We start from the raw sequence: 17,852 nt of genomic DNA, 5'->3' as shown, positions 1-17,852 counted from the left end.
TTTTGAAAATTATCAGATGTAATTGCAGCTTAAGCTTAGCAATTTTTAGGTAATAAGAGAGGCCATTTATTCCATAATCTTCAACAAAGTGAATGTTCTGAGGTTGCATTGAGGGAGGTGGTTTAAGGCTCTTGCCCTTCCCTCTAGTATGTTTCCTTTTCCTTAGTGCTTGTACAACTGGTTATACAACTGTAGTGTAAAGTGAAGCAGGGAACATGCTTAATGTACTGTAAATAATTTGGGTTTTTTTCTTTAAGATTAATCAATTCTGCATTCAAAGTGATGGGATGACCCTCTGAATGTTCTGCAAGCACAGCTCAGGGGGGAACAGGCAGAGCTTAGAGGTGTTTCCAGCAGTTTTCCAAGCTCCATGTTTGTTTTGTGACACGTCAAACCAAACAAGACATATATGTAGCCATGTTGATCCTAAGACCTTGTTGTCACTTCAGTTATGAAGTTTCTTCAAGTTTTGTACTGAAGCCAAGCTTGAAGACCAGTTTTGAAACTATGGATAGGGTATGCACTTGGGATTTGTTGTATGGTAGGCTCAGCAAGAGCTAGCTGCCCCTAAAAAGGGTTGTCCTATTCTTAGTCTTGTCACTTCCTTTGCACTGTGTGTCAGTTGTCTAGAGTTGGTCTTCTGTCAGATCAGCAAGCTCTCCAGTCCACCAGAATAAATATTCCTGTTTTTCCATCAGATGGATGAGCTGATCTGACTTTAGGAAGAGGCGGGGGCATGCAGCAGGGGCTGGGGCTAAGAGAGAAAGGCTCAGCCCTTTCACAGTGCTTCCAAGGCTGCAATTTCACTGACAGCCTGCCATTACTGGCTTATGTGATGGTTGGGCTCAGCAATACTGTAGATCTTCCTGCATGAAGAATTATGGGCAGTTCTGAAACAAAAATCATCTGAAGCTGAGCCAAGAACTAGGGTGGGGGGAGGTCTTCCCTCCCCCTCCAAAACATCTGTTCAATGATCTCTCGCTGTTCATGTTTGCTGAGATGGGGACAGAGTCTTGCTGCTCTGCTTGTGGCTGTTTGAGGCACGTCTGAAGTGCAGTGGCAGGAACTGCCAGCACTTGGATCTCTAGTCCCTTATTTTCATTACCTGGTTTTGGCTAGTGGTTCTCCTAATGCTTTAAGGCCGCTCTTGTGCTGAAACAATTGGTTCTACATGTGTCTTCAGCTAGATCCCCTCTTGTGCTCAAACAGCACACGTGTCAACCACAAGCTCGGAAACCAGTCTATGTTAAAACTAATTTCTAAGTTTGATCACTTCCTTGATTCATTTCAGTGTATGTGAGAGGGAGGGAACAGCACAGGAGAGGGAGTGAGAAGCTGTGGAGCAAGAGCTTATTGTACTGGTTTGGCATTCTGTGGCTTTAGGGTTCAGATAGAACAGTTCAGCCATCTCAGCAGCCTACAGGCTGTTAAAATGTGTGTTGTCCTCCCCTGTCACATGTCAGAAAACTTGCAATGGTGGTGATGGAGGGGTTGTTTTTTCCTTCCTTCTGGATCAGGGAACTAATTGGGTCAGTCAGTGAGGGTCTAACTGAGCACTGGTGTGGGGGAGTGTATGCAGTTCTCCCCCTCCTGAATGCAATGAGGTATTGTATTGGTTCAACTTCTTTCTCATTTGACTTCATAACACTGCATCAGTTTGATCCTATCCCTTCTCCATTTTATTCCCCAAATACTAGCAACCAATGAAGGATTTTCCGCTTCCTGTGGCTTTTATTAAAATTCTTCAGAAGAATCCGTGGCACTTCCCCTTGGAGATTTAAGTGTTCTGGAGCCTCATGCCAGTGGCTTGTGCTTTGGCTGGTGGCAGGATCCGCTGGTTAATGAACTTGAACTGGCTTAGCTGGAATTCAGTCCAGCTTTTCTTGTTTTTCTTCTGGGCATCTTTGTGCACCTTTCACAATTTGTTTATTGAATTGGAGCAGACTTTTTTTTACGTCCATGTTAGAAATTGTTATGCTGTGATTGCATTAGCACCTGGTCCCTTCAGCAATGGTTGTGTTGAGGAATAAGAAAATTAGCAGTAACTGGTGCTCTTATTGAGTTCCTGTGTGCTGCTTGAAGCTAACTGTTGAACAAAGGAAATCATGGTAAATTTGAAAGTTAGTGTGGTAGGGTTCTTTTAATGTGCTGCTGTCTAAAAGGATTAATACTTGTATTGTGATATTGAATCTATATTAGCCCTTGAAATATTCTGTCCAGTGAAGGTTTTTTAATTAGTCTTTCAATCTTAAATGTTCTGTGCCAAAAGTGACTTGCGTAAGGTTTCATCTTTAAATTGGTTTGTGTTACCAAAGCACAGAAAACTCATGTTCATTTACATTCTCCTGAAATGGCTTTGCTGGATGTTGGGCCCAGCATAAGAATTGAATTCCCACATGTGCTACTTGCAGTTTCATTCTAAAGGGCTGTCTGGAGAAAGGCAGGAATGAAAGTGCTCTTTCAGCTACAAGTACAGTACTTCAGCAAAATCAAATTTAGCTGTCGTTTGAGGTCAATGGGGGCTTTGTACGTGGAAAGTAAATGTGTCTATATTGGGGTGGGGGAGTGCAGTCAAACAGCTGAAATAAGCTTAATTGCATGTTGAAGCCAAATAAGATACTATCAGAGATATTTTTTTCGTCTTCCTGCCTGTATATCTTCCTTGTCTTGTATCTTGAATACTTTCTCATCCTTAGCGTACCTTTCTTCTGTTCACAGCAATCTTGACTAGTGTTTCTGTGTTGCTGTTAGCTTTGCAACCTACAGGTTTGCTTTTGAGGTATCAATTTCATGTGCTTTAGGGAAATAAAAACAAAATGCAATGGACATGGGTGTGAGAGGATATTTGTCTAAAATACAAAGGAGTCTCCTGTTATTTTGATTTGACTTCAAATACATCTTACGTAAAACAAAATCTTTTTACCCTGGTGTACTTCTTACTGAGGTTTAATCTAGTTTTATAACTTGGCACTTGGTGATGTATTCAAATATCTTGAAACCCCTTCCCCTCTGGATTTTATTTTCTTTGCTTTTGCAATATATACTGATGTTACTTGAAAGATTATTTTTTTCCAGTAATATTGCTTATCTTTGATTTGACTTGCAAGAATTAAATTTATCCATGCTTCAGCCTAATTTTTCACCAAAAAGTGTAAAATGGTAGACCTCAGTTGATCTTGAATGAAATAATACCTTGAGATACTTAATTTCTTAATGAGGAAGTTATTTTTCTTTCAAAACTGAAACAAAAAAGGGAGAGGGAGGGCAAAAAAAGAAAATTACTTTATCTCACTGAGTGATAGATGTCAATAACTGATTTACAAGTTAGACCACTGAGAATTGTTAGGAGGATCAGAACATTGTTGAAAATGGCCGTTTGCTGTAATTTTCTTGTATTAATAAGGTTTACAGCTCCTTACGACCTAGGGACAAAAAAATGTACAGTGTTTATGAACACTAAATCTAAGGATGTTTTATGAATTGCCTTGATATTTCTCTCATTTCTCATTTTTAGTATATTTTCACACAAAATTGATATATAGGAGGTATATATGCCTCATCTAATATTTTTGACTGAAAAGGATGATTTTCTTTTTGCATGTAAAAAATCATAATACAGGTTTTGTGGTAAGCAATTGTGTTGTCCTTCACTAAGGACATGGTGACTAAATAGTAACTTGTGAATTCATGTGACTGTTAATTATAATTATTATGCAGTAAGTAAGCATGTTACCATGCTTGTCTTTCATTTTATAGTTCTCATTCACAGTATTGGGTGTTGAAGTTTCAAGAAGAGTTAGTGTAGGTGTCCCCCTCCCTACCCATAACTTGCTGCTAGAAGCAGTAAGGCTTCCAATATTTTTTAAAATCACTTTTCTTTATGGGCTGTATACTGACCATAAAATGGTGGGGTTGGAAGGGTCTGTATGCATGGATCATGCAAAGCATACGTATGGCTGTATTTGTATCATTGGATGGACTTTATAGACCTTTTAGGTAAGGGCATTGAGTTAACAGGCATCTTTTCTAGAAAGTCTTTTTGTTGAGCTATAGGAAATTCCAGATTTTCAAATGTCAACTGCAAAAGAAGGGTTTTCTCAGGCCTCTAAATACATACTGGTTTGTATGTCTCAATTTCAGGTTTTGTAGAAGAAGGGAAAATGGCTCAAGAAACTAACCGTAGCCAAGTGCCTATGCTTTGTTCCACTGGTTGCGGATTTTATGGGAATCCTCGTACAAATGGCATGTGTTCAGTGTGCTACAAAGAACATCTTCAAAGGCAGAACAGTAATGGTAGAATTAGCCCTCCTGGTAAGTAACGCTAACGTACCTGTGTTTGAACAACTCGGAATGACACAGTAGACAGCGCCTTGCTTCCTGATCACAAACAAATACTAAAAGTATAGGAGCATTAGTGCCAACCGTCTTACCTTATGCGAACGAACTTGGATGAAATGGTCATAATATAATCGTGCTGTGACTATTGTGCTCAGAAGTAGACTCTTCCTAATACTTTTTGTGTTAATCTCTTTCCAATTTTAAGATACGAAAATGCAGAAAAATACTATACCAACATATTTTTCATGAAATTACTGACAGTAGAGATAACATTTAGCTTGGGGAATGTTTGTGAAAGGCATTTAAAATGTAGATACTTAATTTCTGCAGCCTGATGCTGAAAGATTATTCTTAAATGTCTACAGGTTAATTTCTCCTAACTTCAGATAGAGATACTTTTTGTTCTTTTTGGCCCAGTGCCCCATGTACTATGGTCTGTCCTACAAAGCAGATTTCCCGTTGAAACAAGTGCTGTCTTCCTACATTCGTTCTCTAGAAAAAGCTTGAGGGTTCTTCCTCCCTTAAATTAATGGTAGTGCCCTCAGAAAGACGAACCCTTTCTCTGCTCTGTTCACCCTGATGTTTTCAACTTCAGTATGTTTTGTTGGGGGGAAGGAGAGTTAGGGAGTGCTTCTGTGGAGCTTCTGAAATGTCTCTTCTGGCTTGGCTGCATACTGACAGCAAGGAATCTCATAATGCACTTTTGAACACTTCCCTTTTAACTTGACTTTTAAAATTGAAGCAATAGCTTCCATTGAAATCTGGGGATCTGGATTCTACAACTTAAAAATGGATCCTAAGTTGGCATTAGGATGCTACACTACTGTTTCTCACAGATCCATTTTTGTTTTTTCAACAAAAACCAAACTTACCATGTCAGAATACTGCAGTTTATGCTGAGAAAGCTGTTTGTAGATGCTTTAATTAGCAGAAAACAGTAACTATTTTAAAGCTCCAGATTCAAAATCTTGTGCTTTGTAACTTCTAGGGGCCTGGGGCTGGAACGTGATCAAAATGTGGCCAAACATAAATACTTTTTGTAAAATTATGTTACACTATGATATAGGTTGAGATTCAATTACTTTCCTGGCTGGTGTCATGAGGGTCGAAGAATAATTGCATTGTATAACTTGTGTAATCCCAGGAAGTAGTGTAACACATTTTTTACATTAGTGTCTTCCTTCCAGCAACTTCTGTCAGTAGTATAACTGAGTCCTTACCGGTTCAGTGCACAGAAGGCAGCGCCCAGGAAACTCAGTCAACTTTAGATTCTACATCTACTCCATCTATGCAGCCAAGGTAAGCTTTTTCTGTCTGTTACTGTGTTTTTATGTAAAAATCTGTATCAAAATGATTAAATGAAGTGTGCTGATGCTGCTTAATTAAATGCTAGAACCTCGATTAGGAAAACTGTAAGGTTTAACTGCTAACTTTAAAGCATGGGATCTCACAGTAAATAGTAGCTGATCTGTTAGCTACATCTTCCATTCAAATGCAAATTCATCTTTAGAATTTAGCTTCAAATAGGAGCATTGCCAGCTTCATGCTGCTCTACAGAGATTTGTCTGGCTAGTCTTCTGATTCCACAACATGCACTTGCTTGCACATTTACCAAAGGAAAGCTCTTCCCATCTTAAAAATTTGAGGATTTTGTAAAATGGTAGAAAGCTGCTGACTGGAGCTCTCATAAATAAATGTATGATAATGTGTTAACAAACTAGTTTTATCATGAAAAGTGGAGCTTACTAGAACAGGGGAAAGATAGCTGAATCTTAGTACAAGTTGTGCTACTGAACTGATTTCTTATTAAACGAGTAATTTCCAACTGGATTATTCAAGGAGACATAATGTCCTCTTGTAACTCACTCAGACTTACTAAGTGCTCTCCATTTGTAAAAGCTAAATATTTGTTTATATTCAGTGACTGCATTTCAATTTAGCATGACACAACAACCAACAGTGACTGAAGTGCTTTGGAAATTTTTTTGGAGTGAAAAGTGTTACTGTGGTATACTATGGAAGCTAACTTGCAGTATTCATTCTGACTTTCCTTTAAAAATCAGAATGTAGTAAAACACAGGCCAAGGGTGATTTCATCAGTTATTGTTGGCTGATTCTGTTCAGGCTGTTTTCTGCTCCTTAGTTTTTTATAGGAGGTGTTATCTCATGCTAGGATCCTGCATATAAACCGAGTGCTAGGTGCCATGTTTGGTGCTATATTTGGTCTTTCCATTCTGGAATTTCTAACTGGGGTAGAAAATAGGTATCTTACCCTGATGCAACTCTGCTGGTATGTGTTTTTAAAAAAAAAAATCATCCAGGCCAATGCACAGAGGTGAACCAATTACAGCGCCTTGGGTTTGTTTTCTCACACAACCTTTATAATACCATGAAAGAGAAAAAAACTCTCTCTTTGATCACTGGCTTGATTACTGGTAGCAGGAGAAATGAGTGGATGGTTACTCTTAGACTTGCACTTCAAAAAAATCAGTGTCACTTGTTCTTTTATCCAAAATAAAAGCAGGGATTCAGCTTCAGTCTCTGGTAATACCTCAAAGTTACAATACTCAGAGGAAATGCCTAGTAAATTGGCAATGCCCTTTTGTAGGTGGCCAAACCTGCAGTTCAAGACCTACATGCAATTCTTGAGAATTAACATTGCAACTCCAATGCCCTGGTTGTATCATGGACTACTGGTAGGGCTTTGCTGGTTCCTGGGCTGCTGGATAATACAGCTTATTGAATTAAGAGTGAATCCCTAAATGGGAAGGGAAAAACAAATTGGGCAAATGGGGTAGTGCTACCTCTCACTTGGTACTTCAGCTCTGTCTTGTTCCATAGTAGAGCTGCTGAATGAGCAGTTTGGCTGCAAGTGACTGCTGGTACCGAATCTCTCTCCCATAACTGTCCAGGGCATCTGAGTTTTCAGCCACTACGTGGTTTTAGCAGTATGGCTAACAGGGTTGGGAAGTTTGGCCAGCACCACTTTACACTGCAAAAATCTAAGGGGTTCTGTGTACAGCTGCAGATGCTTTATTACTGGAAACATTGGCATGCTGCAATTTTCTTGTTCGTATCACTAGAACACCAAAAGTAGCTCCTCTACAATTATCTCGCTGACTTATGTTATAAAAATCCTTGTATATTGAATGTTGCATTGTTGCTTCTGTGTGGAAGGATGGTATGCCAAACCACCCCAAAATACTGTTTTTCCTCTTTTTATAGATGAACTGGTTTATTGCATTCAATATGAATGCAAAAATGTTTAACTTTTTCATCAATTCAAATTGTCCAGTATTCTTAGACACTGCGACATTTTTAATTGGTTACAGAAACAACTTCACAGTGAGAAGTTTTTGGCATGCTCTTTCCTCAGGATGTACTCTGCCTGTCTTTCAGGAATGCTCTATAGAACATGGACGTGCCTCATAAAAATCGTAACTTCTTTTTTTGTCCCCCAGCCCTGTGTCAAGTCAGTCACTTTTAACAGAATCCGTAGCATCATCCCAACCGGATAGTACGGCTGTGGACAAAACAATACCTGAGACACAAGATTTGCAAGGTTGGTGCCTAGTTTTTAGAGACAGAACTTAGGAATAACATTCTTAAAACTTTGACTGTTCTTAATATACACCTGTTCAAGAAATGGTTTATTCTCAAACTCAGATATTCTATGAAATCAGAAGGCAAAACCAAGGATAAACTTTCTTTTCTTAAAAGGCACGTCTTAAACTGAAAACTCTTATTGTTTAACTGTCAATTTCAGTATCTGTCATAACAAATGTGTTAATCGGGGTTGGAAATGCACATCATAAATCAATCTGCTGTTCAGTCTTTATGCCACAGCTATTACATGTGAGAGTTTTGAGTATCTGTTACTTCTCAGAGTAGTCATTTTCAGCAAATGGCACAGAAGTTTATGAGCATATTTGTGATGGAGGGTGTTATGACATAGCTATTACAAGATACTAACACTATTCTTATATAAACATGAAACACCTAGAAAAGAACCTTTCACCTATGAACTGTAGTGGTGTAATATTTTGACCCACTGAAATTTACTTTATCAAATATGAAATTACAAAACTACAGACTCTGGTTGCTTGAAGGGAAATGGCTGAGTGATCTTAACTATATTGGCCTAAAATCTGTATTGCTGGTACAATGTAAAGGTTTTTTCTTTGATATTTTTTTTCTTTTTATGCGCAGGCTTGCAGAGCTTAAAACTAAAGAGTTTTTAATAGTATTTCTTAGGAAAGTGCAAAAATGCCAGATAGTATACAAAATTTGCTCAGACTTGTAATCCGTAGACATTATAAAAGGTATTTAAAGGTAAGTCAGTAAGAATTCTGCCTTTAGTTCTGCTGACACAGCTAAGGCTTTACTGGGTAGAGTTATGTTTCTGTAGACTACTTTAAATATAGGAGTTTGGGTTTTCCACAGATAGAACATGTAATTCCACTTTAAGATGCTAAATACAAGTTCTTTCATTGTACCTCTGGTATCAAAGTTCTGCTTTTCAGATACTTTTCTAAACCTCAGCTCTCCCTGTTTGTAGGGTGGAATAGAAGAGTCATTATTTAGCTACTGCGCTGAGTAAGGTCACCTCCTCAGTCACACAAACAGTAGCTGTAAAACTCAGAGAAAAGATTTACTCTTAAAAAGATATATTCTAGACATATGTTCTAATACCTGCCATTTAGTTTGTTTCCTGGAGCTGACAGCTCTTGTTGTCTCAGTTTTGAGAATACGTGCACATAAGGCATGTTCTTAGTACTGATCAATGATGTCAGACCTTACCCAGGTTGAGAGAAGCGCAAGTGCTGAAAAGGCTTATGCTGCTTAAGTTCTATGTATTTGCACAGCAGAGATAGGTTTGCAAGCTAGATTTTGAGTTGATATGCCTGAGAGTAGTACAGATACGGTTCTACTTTCATCCCTCTTCTGCACTATGGGGAACCAGGGATGTGCTGTGTGCTAGCTGTAACCCAGATCCCATGCAGGTACATCCCTTTCTGGGAACCTCAGAAGTAGAACACCTCAGTCAAGCACGTGAATACTGCACTGCAGGTTTATGCTGATATAGATGTGGCATATATCAGAGAATATAAAGGCAACTTCTTTAAGCTGAGCTTCCTACTGCTCTGTCTTGATGCTTGTACTGTGAGGTTACTTGGGCCTGTGAAAAGACTTTTCCCAGCAAGTTTTCAGAGGAACGTTTCTCTTCTTACCCATTCAGATAAATTCAAGCTACTTCTAATTCTTTACCTCTACAGCTAATTCTCCCTGTGAGAAGATAAGCTAGGTTTCTCAACTAGAAGCTTTGATTTCAGGGGTGTATTCACCTTTTACAGTATACGTGTCAAGGATCAACCTATATCAGGTGTTTAGAGTACTCAGCTGTGTCCTTTCTTTGTACCACAGTGATTTCTAAACTAAGAACACCACCACCACGTAATTGCAGTTCTAAATTACAATCCCTATTTATAACTCACTGTGGCAGGGTCAGCCTCATTTCCTGATGAGTTGCTTCTGTGCTACCCCTTAGCTGAAAATCACAGGAAATTTAGTGTTTCCAGTTTTAAAGTATTTTGCTTTGAAACTGTAAGTTTGTAAAGAAAGCAGCTTATAATGGATGCTAAGTGGATTTCATTGAATTGATGTCACAATTCTGCATCCTAAAGTGTGGGGTTTGGGTTTTTTTTTGTTTCTCCACATGATTCAGAATTTTAATTTTAGGCTGCTGACATGGATGTCATAGAAATGTGTGAATCAAGGTTATTTAGTATTGTCTGGCTTTGTAGCATTTGAAGAAAAAAGTCACAGAACTGTGATTGTTGGTGCCAGACTGAAGAGTTTATAATGCTACCTATGTTGACGTAGGGGAGGAAAAAAGTAATTATGTCTGCTTTGGTCATTTGTTCAGTATTATTCTGATAAAAATCTTGCTTCGTTGGAATGTCTGTTCTAGAGCAAATTGCTTTATGCTACTTGTATAATAAGTTGGTCTATTGTAGTTGTATGTAGTTCAGGTCCCCTTAATTTGCCATTTAACAACATTTACTAGGCTACAATAACAATGAATGAGAGATTGGGTGAGTAGTTAGGCTTTCTTAGATTACTATTATTATTTTTTAAAGCAGACAGATAAATGAGACTTGAGCTGCGTGCACACAGTCCTTGCTGTTTGCAGACAAGCTAAAACTAACAAAAGGATAAAAATCCCAAAGAGCAGTTCAGACTTGTGTTCTTTGGATTTATGCATTGCAAAAGAAATAGAGGAAAACTATAGAATATGTTAATAAATCTAGATTTTACATCTAGTGATTGTATCATAATGCTTGTAGGTTCTGAACACTGCAAAAAGCCCAGACACTAGGTAGTGGCTAATAGATATTATTTTGAAGTTTAATGTTCTTAAATATCATGAACATATTAATGATGCCCTAAAATGAAATGCATTAAGGTACAATCCAGCTTTTGTAGCAGCTTGCTTCTGTTTTGAGCATCATTTTAGGTTGCCTCATGGGCTGTTGTACCTTTTGGCCGACGTTACAGCCCTGTTAGGATTAGCCAGTCAGGATTCCTTATTTGCTAGCCAGGAGATTAACAGTACTGCCTCCCAGCAAGCCTGCACGTGGGTGAAGAGGTGCTTCGCTTCTTTAGGATTAATGACTGTAAAACCATCCAGGTTAGGATTCATGCTTTATATTTCAGGGAGGGTTTTAAAGGTAAATGGAACTTGTCATGGAAGGCAGGAACACTCTACCACATAAGTTATGGAGCTCTTGTAACTCAAGAACATAGGGCTAAAAGTATAATGGTGAGCTTTTAGCCTCTCTGAGGCTGAAAAAGATTCAGAGAATCAAAACAGCTGCTCTGATTTTGGGAACTCATTGCTGAATTGGAGAGGTCCATATATTAGCATTGCAAAATGCAATCAGTTGTGTAATGTGATGTGGTTAGTATTTTGATTCTTCAAAATAGTAAGTAAGATTTAGCTAACTAGCTCAAAAGTGCATGACTTCTAATGAACCCACCTGGTTTTGCACTCATCTAGGATTTTTGTGAGGTAAAACAGTTTAAAAATTCAGTCATTGCTGAGTAAGTTAAAAACCCTCACAATATTAAAACAATTAAATTGCTACAGAATTTTACGTGGTGATAACCTGGATCTAAGGTGAATGCTGTTGAACTAATGGCATCAACTTCAGTGGACCTTATCAGGTCTAGCTCACTAGACAAAACTAAAAAGCAATTGATGGATACTTTAGATTTTTGTGACAGTACCAGGGGCTCAGAGGTAAAGTATGATCACGATACAAGCATAGAAAATAATGTAGGATATCCTGATTTACTGAATGAACGCTCCAGGGAGGGAAGAAACATTTGTGAGAAAGATTTAAAACTAGATTCTGTAGGTAAGTGTGCTCTTATTTAATTTGCCTCTTCCTAACACTGAAGCAGTGTATTTTAGGCTGATTACTTCAATTTAGTATTAAAATGTTAGGAAGTAGTGATCTTCTGTTTAGGATTAACTGCACATTTCATTCCTCTGGAGGAGCATGTATTCTTCTTCCTAGGTCTGGTCAGATGCACTTCAGAGGTAGACGTAGCTGTTCGCACTCTTCCTGTGGGAATGAGGAACCTTTTTCTTTGAGAAGCTCTGTCTGGTAATACAGGGGCAATAAACATAAAACATCCACCGTAGTGAGAGAGGAGAGAACAGATGAGGTGTTGGGAGTCTTACAGCAAATGCACAGAGTTCTGTGGTGTGCCTGCAGGGATGCAAGGTCTGGAGTGTCTTTATCTCATGGGTGCTGTTTTCAGGGTCAGTCAGAGCACGCCAAGTTCAAGCAGAGTTGGCACGAGCAAAGCTGTAGCAAAAGCTTCTGCCTTTAGGAGGAAATCCAGGCTCTGCTTGTTTTGATCAGCTAAGAACATGCTCTGTAAAACTGGGAACTTCTAGCGGCCAGCTCAACTTGTCAGCTCCAGAAAAATGAGTGTGCGCTCATGTTTTATTCCTTTTTGGTTAGTTGGCAGCTTGTACTGGTGCTGCCAGTGCTTCTGTACTCTAGCTAACGGCCGGGCTGGGGGAAGGGAGGGAGTTGGTTCAAGCAAAGCAGGCAGCAGCATCCTGGAATCCAGACAAAGTATGGGAGTGGCTGCAACATGTTTCCTGCGAGCTCCAAGCTGGATGGTACTGCATTTTACCTGGCTTTTTTCGATTGCCTGTGTCACAGCTAGCTTATAGACTGAACTCTAAACACCGGCACTTTGTCATCTGAAGGTGGCTCAGTGGTTAGGGGATTCATGATTATTGTAGAGGATTTTGAGTCAAATCTCTGGCTTCTATGCCAAAGCAAATTGAGGTCTAAAATTTATGGTTACTACGGTAGATGCAAAGTGACTTGTGGCAGCAGAAGAATCTTCCCACTCAGTTCTACAGTGAACCGCATCCCTTAAATATTTTTAAACCTTTTTAATGCGAGAGCCATACGCACAAAGAAAATCAAAGCGTGTGTGTATTGGAGAGCCTTGTTATGCAGGGAACAGTGCCAGTTTTTCCAAAATTCAGCTAATAGTTGCAGAGGCTTGTAGCAAAACTTACATTGAGGTAACTGGATTTTGCTACAACAGGAAATACAAACTTGAGAATGTCACCTGCTAAAAGCAAATTCATGCAATGAAGCTTTCTTAATGAATTAGTAACCACTGCAATGTCTGTTCTGTATAAGACTTATTCGAATGAACATTTGCAGTGTTACCACTTGTGGTACTTACCTTACATCTTTTAATCCTTACTGTTTTTTATTCTTATCTTGCAAACCTTTGGATATTATCTGTCTACTCAGAAATGTGCCCTTTAACAGCCATTCAAAGCCATTGAACCTTTTTTGCAAACTATCAATTCTTACAAATTCAGGACAAAGAAAAGCTCTGCTTCTAACATAGATGGTGATTTTTAAAGGATTTAATAAACAATGTATAACAGTGTATCTCAGCTAGATTAACCTTTGCAATATACTGTCTACTTGGGCAAAGTCTTTGGTGGTGGTCAGGTATTTTGCTCCCCATTGATGTTGCTTGATAGACTATGGTGTTTTGATATATTGCAAAAGTGCAAAGTGCCCTTTCCTTTAAAAAAAAAAAAAATCTTCAGAATAGCAGCACAGGAAAAAAACTCCACCAGAATTGTTGTGCAGTATAGCAGTCGGCTGGCATAGAACTAGCACAGAACTGCATCTGACAGTCTCTGCCTAACAAAAGTCCAGCTGCACAGAGATGCCTGCAGCTTTCTCCCTGACAAACGTCTGGGCTTGCTGTTGTATTCCCTTCTTTACAGCATTGGTTCTAGCTCTGCTTCCGTTGCCACTCCTCCCGGCTGGAGCTTGCTTTCGGTCTTTGCCGCAAATACTCCTGGCTTCTGTGTACCGTACTCACTGGAGACTTGTCCCGCTGTGATCTAGCAGTGGCTGGTAGGCAGAGATTGGCTCTTAGCCCTTCTTGAAATTAAGTTGGGTTTTTTGGTTTCTATTTCTGTTCTGTAATGTAAGGAATGTGCAAATACTTGAGGAAAGCGAGCCAATTTCTATTTTTACCTGGGTCAGGCAAATACTACCACTACTTCTTTATGTTCTCCTACACAACCTGTAACCTATCCCTTTCAGATGTGTGAGAATAGTAAAGTAGGTTGAAAGTTGTCTTAGCAAAAGTGTCTTTAAAATGAGGTATTTACCTGCTTCCTTCTGGGTTTCAGGGTAGCGTACTCCCTCCCTGTAAGTCTATGTATCTTCAACTAGTGGTGTCTCACCCCAGGTAGTGACTAGCCCTCGTGTAGGCTTTTTCCAGGTGTGCAAGAGCAGAAGCATCATAGTGGTAGAGATTGTTCTGAAACACTGCATTTTGTGTGGCCTTAGTACTGCAACTTTCAGCAAAAATAACATTGATTCAGTATTTGAAAGGGAGTGTTTTACTCAACTGATTGCAACAAATATGATGCTTCTTACAAGCGGATTTTAGGAACCAGACTAGTAACTCTGATGGGGAAACACTTGGTGTTTGGATTCTCTTCCCAAATCTGACAGCACTGAATCTTACTCTTAAACCTAACTTTTTATTATTTTGTTTCATGATGATATTTTTGTATTGTGAACTTTGAGCATTCAGCGCATTCTCTCCTTAAATTAGATTGAAAGTCTGGAAGGAGGGAGTTGCAGTACCACTACTGAGAATCCATTCCACTTCTGACGTGGAAGCCACAGCAAAGTGGCTAACCCCAGAACCTAAATTTGCAACGTGGGCTTTAGAATAACTTAAAACAGAGGAAAGGGAGAGACAGACTTTTTTTTTCCCATTGTTCTTATTAACTGTTTTAATATTAGCTTCAGTGTCAGAGAACGCAGAGCCTACACCTGAAGAACAAGACAAGTCACTTGACAAACCAAAACAGAAAAAGAATCGTTGTTTCATGTGCAGGAAGAAGGTTGGACTTACTGGTAAGAAATTCTGATTTCACTTTTCTTAGATTTGTTTAGGCTTTGGACCTTGGAAAGGTTCTTCTCTTAAGGGGAAAATGGGGCATGGTCATCTTGATGTTGATTTGAAATAAAACTTGGCCAAAGCTGCTTTCAGCTTGTCTCTTGCTAGATTTAGTCATTCACGTATTATTTTGTTTTTCAACTTCCTGTCTTTAAGTGAAATGCATAATTCCAAATACTTCCCTTTGGAAATGTGCTTAGCTGAGGAATTGGATGATAGTTTGCTGCTGTTCACTAACCACCTTTGCAGTGGTTCAGTGAAAGGCCCAAGAAAACTTGAGTTCTGTGGGGTGAAGATTCATATACAAAGAAAAAGAGCAGGTCATCTCCAGGAATGTGTTTTTGTGTTAGTGTACCATGTGATAGGAAGGAATGGTCAAGTCAAATCTTACTGTAATTACTTAAGTGTATTATTTGTGATTCTTATGCTTTCTGCAGCAGAGGCTCTTTGGCTGATTGACACTGGTGACTGAGATTTATTGCTAGTGAGTGAACACATTCAGGATTTAAAACAAACCAGTATAATTAGGAATGTTGAAATATCTAAGCTAATATTTCTATCCACAGGGTTTGAGTGTCGGTGTGGAAACGTGTATTGTGGTATGCACCGTTATTCAGATGTACACAGTTGCTCTTACAATTACAAAGCCGATGCTGCTGAGAAAATCAGAAAAGAGAATCCTGTAGTTGTTGGGGAAAAGATCCAGAAGATCTGAACTGCTGCTTCTGCTGGAATACAAAATCCTCTGACCATCTGCAGATTAAATTGACTTGAGCTTTTTTCCTTAGTCATCAGGAATGTAGAGCAGTGTATCTTGCCTAGACCTTTTAATCATGCATGTCATCAGATTAATAGATCTTTTTGTTTTTTGTTTTTTTTTTGTTTTGAAAATGACTCTGAACATTTATTTTTCATTGCAATTTTCTGTGGCTGAAGACTTAAGTAAACTTTACAAGTATTATCCTTTAAGATCATTTTAATTTTAGTTGAGTGCAGAGGGCTTTTATAACAAACGTGGAGAAAATATTGGAGGGCTGTGCTTTTCCAGGATAAAACATGCATGCGTTAACTTTGCAGTTTATTTTCTTGTTGTATATAGCTTTTCTCTGCAGCACAATTTCCTTTTTTTGATAATGCCTTGTATGGCACAACTAGTTATCAGTAACTGAATGTATTTTAATCATTATGGCTGCTTCTGGTTTTTTTCCCATTAACGAGAGGTTATACATGTTCGCATATTAGCTTGTTTGCACCCTCTACCTATTTATGTATGAATCATTTGTAACGAGAGTGTGTGCTGAGATTGTCTGCGTGGTTTTTTGTTTTTGTTTTTTTTTAAATTGGTTTTTGTTTTTGTGTGCGTGGGGGGAAGGCTGTATGCACTTCATTGACTGCAGGTTTCATTGGGATTACATCCATCAGTCTGTCTGTACACGAATATGAAGAATGATCTGAAGTACCTGTGCTGTATTTATGTTTATCCACGTCTTAACTTTGATTAAATAAAATTTAAAAAAATTGGAGCCCCTGTGGCTGTCACTAGCATCTGTAACTTGGATTTCTCTTGCTTTATTTTCATGGGGACCTTTCATTGGTGGTTCCTTTACTTACAGCATGTGCATTCACAGAGACCGTCTATATCCCAATGCCAGCTAACTTACGATTTATGTTTACCTTTTCACCTGTAATTATCAGAGAGGCTACAGTTTCCAGAAGCGTTCTACATTGTGCATTGATACATTCTGCCCAAGGAGTTCTCTGTGCTTCCTGCGTGTGTCACTTGTGCAGGAGTTGGGGTCACTTGTGACAACATACTTCAGCTGGGGGCAGGCCTAGGGGTAAAACAGATGTGAGCAGGCTGTGCCTCTGTGCGTGTGATTCTGGTTCTAGGAAACACTGCTGTGGGGTTTGTGATCCAGTATCTGACACAGCACTGCACAGGCTTCCTTGAAGTTAGGTGAGAGGATGGTTCTTGAGACAGTTTCTCCAGTGAGATGTCCTTATTTCTGAGGTCTGAAATCTGTAGACTTCAACGTTGAACGCTGCCACAACCACCTCCCATGTGCTCCTTAGCTGATCTACGGGCTTGTACGTGATCCCTGTTTGGGGGTGGGAAGAATTATTCTTTTATTGTCTTGTAAGGGTGCTCAGTAACTTTCTTTTAATTAAGAGTGCCTATCTTGTCAGGTCAGAGTCTGCCTCAACCATTCAACCACCCTGGTCGTCCATATAATGCAAAGGCTGAGTGGTTTATGTAGTACCATGGTAACTTCAGTGCTGCTTATCACCACACTGAACAGTACACTAAAGTAGAACTAATTCCTCTCCAGATGGTACTGATCTGCAGTTGAAATTTCACTGGGTGACTTGCTACTGCTTTCAAGCATTTGTGAAATAAATGAGATTGCATGCCTTTATTTAAAATGTTAAATTTTTAATCAAAGCTGGCTACATCCTTTAAAATTCTGAATGCTCTTTAAAAGCTATGGCTGGCAATTAGTAGATAAAGCACTACATTTAGCATATAAACACTATGCAGCAGAAGGAGCTTTTTCTGTCAGATAGCTATGGAAAGTAATCTGCAAGACCCAGTAATAAATGAAGTATCTTGTGCTTGCAAAAATGGCTTAACCACAATCTATGAAGCGCACATGGTTTTTTTTATAGTAAGGGAGGGAATAAATAACTCTTTCTGGCAAGTTTCGGTAATGGTCTCCCTTTTTATGGGTCAAAGATCCTGTATTTCCTCAGAGCATTTGCTGAACTTCCTCTTACACAGCACAGTGTGGAAGAGCAGCAGCGTCATCTTTTGTGGGCGTTTCTCAGTTTGCTTTCTTTTTTTCTGCTACTTCCCTATTCTCTAATCCTTCTCTTCGCAGTTTGACTCCTCCCTCTTCCATGTTTCTGAGCTCTCTCTCGTCCTTTTCCTAGAAGTGTCCTTTTCTGTCCCCTACATGCCCTCCCCTCCAGCC

General features: G+C 39.1%; 1 protein-coding gene across 6 annotated transcripts in view; it reads left to right on the top strand.

Moving 5' to 3' along the window:
- Positions 1-16,403, top strand: part of ZFAND6 (zinc finger AN1-type containing 6) — a 37,796-nt gene extending 21,393 nt beyond the window's left edge. For 4 of the 6 annotated variants that reach the window (XM_075764997.1, XM_075764998.1, XM_075765001.1 and 1 more), the window contains 5 exons: positions 4,141-4,311; positions 5,526-5,637; positions 7,800-7,900; positions 14,724-14,837; positions 15,447-16,403. In XM_075764997.1, coding sequence (XP_075621112.1) covers positions 4,161-4,311; positions 5,526-5,637; positions 7,800-7,900; positions 14,724-14,837; positions 15,447-15,595 — 627 coding nt within the window. In that variant the 5' untranslated portion in view covers positions 4,141-4,160 and the 3' untranslated portion in view covers positions 15,596-16,403. Of the gene's footprint in view, positions 1-4,140; positions 4,312-5,525; positions 5,638-7,799; positions 7,901-14,723; positions 14,838-15,317; positions 15,365-15,446 lie in introns of all 6 variants that reach the window. The other 2 variants (XM_075765002.1, XM_075765003.1) reach the window with 1 other exon arrangement.
- Positions 16,404-17,852: the final 1,449 nt, after the last annotated feature.

This window comes from Balearica regulorum, chromosome 12 (assembly GCF_011004875.1).
Source record: "Balearica regulorum gibbericeps isolate bBalReg1 chromosome 12, bBalReg1.pri, whole genome shotgun sequence".
NCBI classification, from domain to species: Eukaryota; Metazoa; Chordata; class Aves; order Gruiformes; family Gruidae; genus Balearica; species Balearica regulorum.
Note: the sequence above shows the minus strand (reverse complement) of the source record. Positions and strands in the feature narration are given on the sequence as shown.